The 12,322-nt window shown below is 46.0% G+C and overlaps 1 protein-coding gene across 1 annotated transcript in view; it reads left to right on the plus strand.

Annotated features, from left to right (window-relative positions):
* Positions 1-6,178: 6,178 nt before the first annotated feature.
* The window catches only part of LOC146785399 (putative serine protease K12H4.7), a 625,777-nt gene continuing 619,633 nt past the window's right edge, over positions 6,179-12,322 (plus strand). Inside the window, exon 1 of the mRNA XM_085634403.1 lies at positions 6,179-6,555. Coding sequence (XP_085490529.1) covers positions 6,385-6,555 — 171 coding nt within the window. The 5' untranslated portion in view covers positions 6,179-6,384. The remainder of the gene's footprint in view (positions 6,556-12,322) is intronic.

The following is a 12,322-nucleotide window of genomic DNA, read 5'->3' on the forward strand; positions in this document are numbered from 1 at the left end:
TGTTGTTGTCAGCCCATGTGTGAGGATTTGTGGGTACCTTGGATCCCCCCCCCCGGGATTGTCATGTGTGCACGAACAATATCACTAGTCCCTGTGTGCCTAGCTGATGCACAATGGGAGTTGTTTCATGTCTACTCAATCATGTCTTGGCCCATGACTACTTTTTGCCCATTGTTTTCAGGCCATGGCCAGTGATTTGTGTTTATGGAGGTGTGATGTGAGTTTGTGATCCCGGATACAGGATGCACATCTGACTGTTCTACACAGTATGGGGAAAAACTTGCTTTATCATAACAGTGGGATTGGCCTACAGGCTAATGTCACCACAAATTAGGGTACTAAAGGGCAGTGCTGTGTTGGGTCTCTCTCATGCTGTGTTGGTTGCTGTTCCACCCACCTTGTGTCACATGAATCCTTTGTGATCCCGCTCACCTGACAATGCCTGCTTGCCCCCCAAAGGTATGCCCAGTCAAAGATTTACTTTTGTATGGCACTGTGTACACATGTGTGTCATTGTAGTTCAGCTCACCGTCATGCGTTGTGCACTAGCCTGGGGACACTGTAACACACACATGTGTTGTGTATGATATGCAGTGTGTGGCTGCCTGTCTGTGTTTGTGCATCTGCGCCTCTGCATTGGTGTGGCTTTAGCGTTCCATTGGGGGTATGTTGTTTGGAGGTTTGTCCCTAGTGTCCAATGGTTCTTGTAGCTCATCATCCTGCACATTGATCATGTTTGGTATGTCCCATTGCTGCCATGGTATGTGACTTTGTCACCTAACATTGAAAGTCTCCACAGGAATCCGCAGTTTGTGTGTCTGTTTGTAGAGATATGTGTGTATGCATCATGATGCTCACTTTTCACACAGTCTAATTGTACACTGTTGGTATTGTCAGGGGTCATGGCCAATGCATGTCTGCACATGAAAGTTCTTGTTATACACAGCATTCTTTGCCTCTCATATCTATGTTTGTAAGTGACACAACCACCACATTGCCACTACGTTGGTTGCAGTAGTCACAAGTGCTGGTCTGGTTATGCCGCTCTTGTTATGTCCACACTCACCTTTTGGTCACTTTAGTGATGGGGGGTTTGTACCCCATCACCACATTGATCTGCTGGTTTTCTGGACCCCACACTCACTTTTTGTGACTTTTGGGCAGGCATGTGATGTGAGTCACATTGTATGTTCACTGTCTGGATCTGGCTTGTGGCCATTTTGCACACACAAACATATGATCTTGCCAAGATGTTAAGGGGATGGTTTGCTTGATCAACCTATGAGTGGGGAGGGGAGTGGTGCAGGACATACAGCCCCCTATGAGTGGGGAGGAAAGTGGTGCAGGACATACAGCCCCCTATGAGTGGGGAGGGGAGTGGTGCAGGGCATAATCCCCCTATGAGTTGTGGGCAGTGGTGCAGGACATACAGCCCCCTATGAGTGGGGAGGGGAGTGGTGCAGGGCATAATCTCCCTATGAGTTGTGGGTAGTGGTGCAGGACATACAGCCCCCTTATGAGTGGGGAGGGGAGTGGTCCAGGACATACAGCCCCCTATGAGTGAGGAGGGGAGTGGTGCAGGACATAATCCCCCTATGAGTTGTGGGTAGTAGTGCAGGACATACAGCCCCCTATGAGTGGGGAGGGGAGTGGTGCAGGACATACAGCCCCCTATGAGTTGTGGGTAGTGGTGCAGGACATACAGCCCCCTATGAGTGGGGAGGGGAGTTGTGCAGGACATATAGCCGCCTATGAGTGGGGAGGGGAGTGGTGCAGGACATACAGCCCCCTATGCGTGGGAAGTGGTGCAGGACATACAGCCCCCTATTAGTGGGGAGGGGAGTGGTGCAGGGCATAATCCCCCTATGAGTTGTGGGTAGTGGTACAGGACATACAGCCCCCTATGAGTGCGGAGGGAAGTGGTGCAGGGCATAATCCCCCTATGAGTTGTGGGTAGGGGTACAGGACATACAGCCCCCTATGAGTGGGGAGGAGAGTGGTGCAGGACATACAACCCCCTATGAGTGGGGAGGGGAGTGGTGCAGGACATACAGCCCCCTATGAGTGGGGAAGGGAGTGGTGCAGGGCATAATTCCCCTATGAGTTGTGGGTAGTGGTGCAGGACATACAGCCCTCTATGAGTGGGGAGGGGAGTGGTGCAGGACATACAGCCCCCTATGAGTGGGGAGGGGAGTGGTGCAGGACATACAGCCCCCTATGAGTGGGGAGGGGAGTGGTGATGGGCACCCCCTAGGTGTGGTGACTGCTGCTAGTGGGGACCATGCTACCCCTGTTGTTTTGCTGTTGCTGGTGGAAGGGATTTCACCCCCTATGTGTGTGTAGCATTTCGCGTGTTCGTGATGTTAATTTGTGGGGGTGTCTGACTGACCGTCTGCGTTTTGCGCGTCTGTTCCTGATCCAGTCATTGATGTACAGTACTGGGATGACCTGCACGATGGGATTCATTGTTGGTTCAGCTCGTACTTGCTGCTCGTTGCTCCGTCTCGTACACGTTGAGAATTGGTCCGTCTCGTAGCCGTGGATCGTTTTGAGACGCGAATTGGACCTGATATGCAGCTCTCCCGGATTCTGTGACGTGCTGCTAGTGGCGACCCATCTGGCGCGTGGGATTTGCGCATCGTACTTGTCCGGCCGGAAACTGCTGTGGGAACTGCTTCCGGGCGACTCGAATCAGCATTCGGAGGTACGGCTCGTACTGGAAATGCTGCTGGAATCGCAGCCTATGTGTCGGACGGAATTGTGTCAGTTATGCGCATCGTACTTCATTGCCCGGACGGACCGGCTCCCGGGACGAGTCGGTCGCAAGGTAAGGGTACGGACAGCTCTCGGAGGGCTGTCCGACCCGGATCGGAATCGACCCCAGAGAGTCAAAATCGGGGCAAACGAGTTTATCTGTGCAAGCAGGCTAGAAAGTCCCTCATTACAAGTTCATGGCTAAATGCCAATCACTTCACAAGAAACTCTGTGAGCACATCACATAGAGCCACTAACATACTTGATAAAAAAGGAAGCTCTCTTTTCTGACTCTTTTCACACTAATCATCTAAATCATTTCCATATGATACATTTAATATGCACCTCATTTGGTTTTGTGCGGAACAGCACCTTTTCAGGAGATCAGGAACCTGCTTGTCTCCATCCATTTCAATACTTTAAATAAGACTCATACCGTTTAGACTGTTGTATTTGCTCTTATTTACCAGAAATTGACAGTACAGGATATAAGTTAGTATCTTATATCTTAACTTTGAAAGATACATTGCAGCAATCAAGTCTGCACACGAGGAATACATGCAATCACACACGCACTCACATTGCATGCCCACACAGATGCAAACACAAACATGAGCACAGAGAACTGCTTTGGAAGTTAAGGGCACACACACATACACTCACACAAACAAAACAAAAGCATACAGGTGCCCAAACACATGCACATCCACATAATGCATGCCCTCACAAATGCACCCACAAACATGCACACATGCAAAAAAACAAACTTGCCATGAAAGACAAAGCACACGCACCGAAGCTTACAGAAAAAGCAAAGGCAGGTGTTTGCAGCCCTGCCAAGTGCCACGCATCACGCGTGATCCTAACGCATTTGAATGCAAGTCCCCGCATCACCGCATTAAAAATAATCATCACGCATTATAGCGCTTCCTCAGTGTCAAGCAGGAGCACTGCAATATAGTAATTCGCAGTGTCTGTCTGAGCAAATCTCGAAGTGCTGGTTCGTGCTGCTCGCGGCTTGGGGCAGACTCAGCTGTGCTCCGCTCTGGATACATTTGACCTGGTCCCAACATTCTGATTCACGTGACCCAACGTCATGAGAATGACTGTAAGGATTTATCCAAAGACTGTGCAGCCACGAGGGGACACGTAAAGGCAGGCCATAAGCGGGCAAGCTGACGACACTGACCTGAGGAGTTCGAGGTACTCACTGTTTTATGCTCAGCCCTCTTTCCTTCAGGTCGGATGACTGTTCTGACTGAGAGCAGTGACGCAGCGGCAGCCGAGCTCGCACAACAACTAACTGTGCAGCAGGGACAGTGGTTCAGTGTAGCCCCTAAGGTAATCAATGTCAGGGACAGTTCAGTTTACATTTCACATTTAACTAAATATTGTATTACATTGAATGCGGACAGCAGCAGCTTTCACCATTCCACAAGTGTCCTGGGCTCCAGTCTGGCACTTAAATCCACATTACCTTTACACAAAAGGAGTATTCCCACCCATTCCCCAAAGCTCTAATAAATTACACTAAATTATAGAAAAGAGTAATGACAAACACCAGCAAGCATCAGTCGAGGGGAGGTGAGACGCGAGAGTGTAAATATGGGAACGAGGCTAGGGATCCTTAGTTCCTACAAGTTTATTATTTTATTTACCCCAACAAACACGAATAAAGGAACTATGACTGATGTCACTATTACACGTAAGATTGACATTTAACCAACGGGAGGGTTCTTGTTTAGGTTATCAAGGGATGCTTTGTGATAAAGTTACACCAGTGCAAAAACAACATAGCATCCATTTCCATCACTGGCAAAAAGCATGTGCACCAATGCCCTTCTGGCGCTGCCATACTGCCCTACCCAAAAGAAAAGCAAAGTATTATTCGAAGGTGGCCACAATCTTTAATATGTTACAAGTTCCGTTTGCATAACGCGCCTGCCTGTTGCAGCAAAAAATGTCTGCTTCGTGTGAGTGCATGTAAATCAGAGCCACTTCTCCCAGCTTTGGTCGTGCAGGCAGCATTTCCTCCTCCAATTATCTTCTCTCTGTAATAGAGCAGCCTCCTACAAGCAGCTCAGCTGTATAAGCTGTGAGTTCGTTCTTGTCTATTTCGCATGTATCACTTGTGTTGCGCAAAATACTACTTTTGGTAAGTGGGCTGAATGTAACAATTGAGTTGACACTACTATACTGCAATATTTTTGATCGCTTACAAAGCGATGGAAACTCAATCTGAGCAAAAAGTGGACTTCTTGAACTAGCGTCGGAATAGAATTTTTCATGAATTAGGTAAAAATTATTTAAAGGGCACAAAAACTGCGAGTTTGAGTAAGAATGTAAGTGAACACAGGCACAGTGAATGAGTAGAAGTGTTTAATTGTAATGCATTTAGGGTGACAGGCCATAGATCCTTTGCATAATAGCTTCCGCTCAACATTCCAAACTAAAGCTGGCATACAAATTGACCTTTTATACAACTGTGAATATTGTGTACGACTATGCTTATGACTCTGGTACTGTTTCTCATACTATACAAGTTTATAATTCCTTTTTGTTTTATGTAAGTTCTTCTTTGTGACTGTTACTTAACCTATGCATTTTTGTGTGCATCACTATGCTACTATCCCTGAAATTGTGATAGTCGGGTATTCTCAATGGGCGTCATAATTTAATGTCTGTCAGGGGCCCGTAGAGGTTCTCGCTGCTCAAATGGGAGTAATTTCTGCTATTTACATGTTTTTCATGTTTTCATTGATTGATTTTGCGCGCGAGAAAGTGCCCCTCATAGTCATTGAATTGTCACTCATAATTACACTAAAATTATGAAAATGTCACACATAGCAATCTGAAACCTTGCCAGCTATGTGCTTGAACTAAAGTAAGTATATACAAACATGTGTGCCCTCCACTGCTCACGATGAAAGTGGCACAAAGGCATACATGATGTTTCTCAGACACACAATACATATTAGCGCACATAAACTCGAATAACATTTCAATAAAGATTTTACTGTAAATCACTTTTTAATCGTGCTTCCTAAAAGAACGCTGCATCTGCGAACGTAATTGTTTAGCCAGCAGTTGGAAATGGCCCAGAAAAGAATTGTAATATGAGCTAATTTCAGAACCATGGATTAATTTCTCTCCTGTCTCCAAGACGTAAGGGATTCAATGGCTGTTTAAGAATCACCTAACTGCAATGCGTGCGTATCTATCTGCAGCTCTGCTCGGCGCGCAGCTCCTTCTGCCTGCTGGAGCCGAGGTTCCTCTCTCCTGGGGTGGGCGGGGCTGCTGGGGGCTCGTCCGAGCTGCCCAATAGGCAGGACGTCCGGAGAATTCCGAAGAGCAGGGGATACCAGATCTCGAGGGGATACCAGATATTACACAACACCGGGATTACAAGTCCTAGATATCAAAGGAAATACAAGAATGAACGAGGTACTCACTCATAAAACTGGAAGGCTCGAGAACTCTATGAACTGCCTTAGTTTCAGTTGTTAAGGGAGTTTTGGTCTGTACGGAGGCTGTTAATTTTTTTTTACAACAAAGTAACTGTTCCGCACGTGCCTGTCAGCTGACAGTAAGTCATATGACCTGTTCTCTGCTTCCTTGTTCGGTGCAGACATGGCTTCCGCGGCGCTGCGTGTGTTTTTTCTGAGTTCGCTGTGCCTAGTTGTGTTTACCTTTAGGTATCAACAGCAGTTTGTTAGCATACCTTCCTACACGGCAGAAGAGCAATGGTTTGAACAGAAACTTGATCATTTTGATGGAGCTGAAAGTAGAGTTTGGAAACAGGCAAGTAAACGTGTTCTCTTTGTTTACTGAACTGCTTAAAATGAAATAGAACAAAATTAGTCGAATTAATCGAAATAAGGGGCATATTATCAAGCCCATTATCGCCGTTTTAGCGGCAGTTTTCTGCCGCTAAAGCGGCGATAATTTTATCGCTTGGTTTGATAATATACCCCAAGTGTTTCTAAAGCTTAAATCATACTGTTGCGATGTGTACTGTACTGCTAATTGGAGTCCGACTTAATTAAGTTCATAGGTGGAGCATATAGGAAGAAGCACGTTGTCTGAAAGAACCCTCAAATTAAATGTTTATTTTTTAACAATTTCCTGATAATTAAGAAACTTAATTTAAAATGGGTTCCTTCTCTTCTGTGCATAAGGAATGCAGTGTTCTATTGATTTATAATGATTAAAGGTGAAACGCTGACACAAATATCATTCCATAACCAAATGTTCTGAGGTTGCTTGCCCGCTGTTTTGTATGAAACAGCTGTCCGTGTTGTCTCCTTGCCATAACCATGTGAAAACTCCAGTTCTTCTAAAGCGATGTGAGGGAGTGACCAAAAGAATGACCAGGCCAGCCACAACGGCTGGAGTGCAAAAAAAAGTATGTACATTCATTGTGATCCTGAGTGAAATGGGAGTGGGTGAGTATGGGGTGGGGCCAGAGATGTACCTAAAGAAAACAAAATGTGCTGCAGCTATTTTGTGTGATGCCACCTTCAGGCAGGGCACAAGTCCTAAAAAACAGAAGTGGGGGTACTAACCAAGTTAGGCAGTATGCAAGTGACATTTTTGGTGCGTGCCATCACAGCAGATGACATCAGGACGCGTGACATCGCACGTGGATTCACTTAAAGTGACATCGCTGGAAGTGACATCAGATATTAAGACCTCACACATATGTTTAGCAGGTCTATCATGAGTACATTTAAGCACATTATTAGATTTAACAAAAGAGATGTGCATCTGGGTTGTACCACAAAAGTGTGACAGCCCAATGCAAAATCTGGGCGTCAACTAATACATTTGTTTTTTTTTAAAACCCTGCACCAAAGAAATTGGCAACAAGGAGAAGAATGGTTGTAGATCTGTCCTGCATAATTGGTTTCAAAGTCTGCATTTAAACATATTTTATGGGGTTAAGGCGCCTGCTGCAGAGATCTTTGTGTGCCCAGTTAATCTTGTGGAGTAGTAATAATAGTAAGATAACTCTGGAGGTTAATGCCTTAGCTGGAAAGATTTGTGTTTTGTGTAGTCCCAGATCTGAATCAAAGTAGTATAGAAGGTTAATGTGTCTCCTGTAAAGCACATAATGTAACACGCAGATGGCAGATTTTTATTATATATAGCTAGGTGCAGTTCATAAATGTATGTTATGTAAAGCGCTCTGACATCCTGCATTGCGATGAGTAGCAGTATAAAAGGAACAAAATGGTGCTTTTTAAATTTTTGTTTGTGTAAATACTGGGAAGAACCAACACATCTAACAAATGTACGGTGCATGCACTTGCATACAGGGACTGAACAAAGTCAAAAGCATACCTCTCGGGTAACTCTGAAGTTAACACCAAGCTGAGTGCTTTTGTTTCCCCTCTGTTGTATTTGCATTAAGTGTGAGGTTCCAGACCGCATTCAGTGAGAATACTCGATAAAAAGGAGGTCTGATGCACCTTAACTTCGGCCTTTATCTTTGGCTCAACTGGAGGAGAAAAAGTCACCCCCGCTGCCTGCACATTGCTGCTGGGAATGGAAAGCAGATAACGTGCAGGCGCTGCTGATCGAGTCCCGGTGTCTGATTACACCAGGACAAATTCAGCATATTTCTGTGGGACCCAACTTCTTGGCAGTATGTACAGCTTCCACCCTGTGAAAATAGTGAGTGGACAACGTGTACCCCCAACTTGTGCCCTGCCTTCAGGGGAATGCATATAATATATAACACACACATCTTAAATTAATTAAATATTAATTATTCATTGGTGAATGCTCTCATTTACGTTAGGGAAGCTTAATTGGTAAATGTTTGTGTATGCAACAGGTGACTGAACTGAATTCTGGTTGGCGCAGTGGTGAATAGTGCCATGTTTATCTGTTGTGTTACGAGGTCCTTATCCTTTCGAGACATGTTTACACTCTGTGGGCTTGCATCCCACCCATTGCTTTTTATTTGTTGTTCTGATTGTCTTTTGTAAATGCTTTCTTGTATGTGGTTATTCTCTCGTAAATGTCCCTCATTTTTGGGTGTTGTGCCCTGCCACAGAGCATGGCAAAAAATACAGGAATAAACCCGTTAACCCAGGTGAGACCAGGTACAGTTTATATCTAAACACAATGTCTCCTCTGGAAAACATTTAGAAAAGGCAATAATAAGATAGCAGAAGTCGCAAGGAAGGAGAGGGAACAAAGGGAGACCACAACGGAATTGGTGCAGGAAAACGGGATTATTTTATATAAGTAGTTATATCAGCACTACAATGTAGTTTAATAAAACAGTGACCATACAAGTGTGCACAGAATGTGCAAGTGACAGTGGGCGGCGCAGTGACACAAGGGTGAAAGAACAGCGTGAACGGCGCAATGAAGAGATTAAACGTGGTCGAAGATAAAAAATATATACAAGGTCAATACAGGGCAATTGAGTGAGTTAGTTTGACCACATAAGTGCCAGAGTTCTGAGCTGAGTAGTCGACGGCGTTTCAACCTGGTCAATTTCAGGTCATCATCAGGACAAAAGTCACTCGATTAGGTGGTTGAGCATGTAGTGGCTGGTCCAACACGAGGAGACCCTTGTGTCACTGCGCCGCCCACTGTCACTTGCGCGTTCAATGCACACTTGTATAGTATGGGTACTGTTTTATGTAACTATATTGTAGTGCTGATATAACAACGTATATAAAATAATCCCGTTTTCCTGCACCAATTCTGTTGTGGTCTCCCTTTGTTCCCCCTCCTTCCTTGTGACTTCTGCTAACTCTGCCACAGAGCATGGCTTTTAGGTTTGTTTTTGGGCACTGTTTTTTTTTCTTTGCTTTCTGCAAGTGTTTCTAGCCTTAGCCTTTGTTAGTGTGTAGTCGGTGAAGATTTAAAACCTCCTGTTATTTGGGGGGCGTGGCTTGGACGGCGTTGGTGATGGCCGCCTAGCCTGTTCTCTGCCGTGCAGGAGAGCGATCCCATTGATTTTCGGGGGCAGGAAAACACCTCTTCACCCGAATGCACCGCGGAGCTGGACTTTAGAACCTCTAAGGCACACTCGGTGCGAAGCTCGGCTCTTGATATCGGCCGGACGCACCTTTTTGTCGACATGCTGCCACGACGCTGATCACAGAGCGGAGCGGAGCGCTGTCAGCCTGCACGTCTCCTGGCGGGAAGCGGCGGACCTAGGAGACGCGCACACGGAGAGAAGGTGAGCCTTGAGGGAGGCGCCGGACAATGTATGCTCACAGTTTTTAAATTTGGTGAGCTTATCGGCGTGGTTCAGGCTTGCCAGTAACTCCGTGTGTCCGCCTGCCTGTCCCTAAGATGGCCGCCCGCAAGCTACCTTACAAGCAACAACAGCGCTAATACAGTTGCTAAAGCCCTGCGGAATGTTCAAATGACACGGTGCCTCTGCCCTACGCCTTCCTGAGGGGTGCCCTTGGTAGCGAGAGCGCAATTCCAGTGGTGATACAGCCGAAAATAGTGAAAACCTTCCTTCACTGGTGCCTGACCCCAAGATGGCGACTCTGTTCAATCTTCCACCTTTTTTCGGCGCGAAAAACGGGAAAGAGATGCAATAATAGTGCTCTGTGCACTTTAAACAAATGGGAAGTTTGCTCAATCAGTCCTGCAGACCCAAGGTGGCATAATCTAATGTCATATTATCTTTTGGAGTTGCAGCCACAAATGGTAGTACAGCCACAAGCAGAGCGTGACACATGAACACTAGCCAGCACCGACACCATCTGCTAGATCTCTGAACCTTAAGATCACAATACTGAGATCTCTGTTGTACGACCTAACTCGACCAGCGCTTTGACATCCTTCAGACCACCCTGTCCTTTCTCGCAAACTGGAGGGCCGTCGCAATAGCGTCCTCCACACACGACCCGCCTGCAAAATGTCGGACAGGGATGAGAAGAAGAACAACAAAAAGGTAAAACCGGAACCCTCATTATCAGACTCTCCTATTAAATCGAGGGCGGACGTCAACAGTACCCTAGAGGTAATCCTGAAAAAACTGGCAGAGGTACACGACCTAGCAAAATCAACCAAATCCAACACCGACTCTATGCAGCTGGAACTTACTGCAATTAGAGCCGACATGAGCTCTGTACACAAAAGCATAGATGAAGCGGAACAGAGAATTAGTGACTTAGAAGACAAATCCAATATTGCATCCACTTCCATACAGCAACTCCAGGGATCAACGGTCCACCTTAGACGCCAGGTGGCGGAATTAGAGGACAGGAACAGAAGGGGCAACGTGCGCATTTTTGGAATCCCAGAGAATGCGGAGAAAGATGCGAATTCCTGCGTGGACTTTCTAGAAGCTTGGATTCCGAAGATAACAGGGATTTCCTTCCACCATGAGTTTGAACTCGACAGAGCCCACAGAGTTCCTAGCTACATCCCTCATGGATATAGAGGCCCGCGTCCACTGATATGCAAACCACTGAGGTATCAACATACGGAAGCTATACTTCAATTCGCAAGACGCAATCACAAAATTTCCTGGGAAGGCCATAATATAACTTTCACCCAGGACTACTCAAAGGACACACTCGAAGTCCGGAAAGGATTCCGGCCCTGAGAGAAAAACTTAGATCAAAAGGCATTCAATACTCCTTTGTTGGCCCGGCGAAATTCAGGATCACCATACAGGGCAAACCGAAATTCTTCACGGACCCCAATGCACTGGCGCAATTCATCGGTGACTCTCCACCGCAGAACATGGACTTGTCCAATGGCTCTTCAAACAAACGGAAGACCAACTCGCAAGAAAATATAAACTCGGGCTCTGGTCATGGGTGACTCTAACGGAACAATTTCAAACCTCTAATTTGAAGTGCATAATGTTCTCATTGTTCAGTATCTCCTATGATAAATAGTTAGTTGAAATAATCTTCACCTCGGAGCAGCCGAACTTTCTGCTGTCTCTTCTGTTTTCAGTTTCTGTTGAAGCTTTGATTTGAATCGACTCCGTCAGGTAAGACCGCCCAGTATTCATACCGTGGTCACCTGTACTTCTATTAATATCCTTAACAAGTGTTTTAGAATGGATCTTGCTTGATGCTCTCTAATCCGAAATCGGAGCATATGCTCTGTTCCTTCACTCTCTACACCATGATCATACCGGGGACTCAGCTGTTCCTCAGGGACTTTCTATATATGTATCTGCAGAAAATCCCCTCATGTCATCTTGTCTTCTATTTGTGCATACCTTTTGTTTACGCATGTCTTACACGCATGTATGCACACGGTGTGCGGGGCTAAACGGTCATTACTCTTTTTGAATATGTTCTTAAACTTCACTGGTTGGTTAAGTTTTATGTTTACAAAAACTATCAGTGTATCAAACACTACTATATACTGCTTACTACTTACAGCTATCGAATATGGTTAATTACCTGTTCCCTTTTACATCCATCAGTCTAACTCCTTCCTGCGCTGCAGATGGATGGCAATGCCGTCGCAGTTCCCAAGTTCTGTTGAGAAGGGTGGGGGGAGGGTAGCAGAGGGTGGGAGGGAGAAGGGAGGGGGGAGGGGGGAAGGGGGGAGGAAGGGGGAG

The sequence above is a fragment of the Triturus cristatus genome, chromosome 11, assembly GCF_964204655.1.
Source record: "Triturus cristatus chromosome 11, aTriCri1.1, whole genome shotgun sequence".
Classification (NCBI taxonomy): Eukaryota; Metazoa; Chordata; class Amphibia; order Caudata; family Salamandridae; genus Triturus; species Triturus cristatus.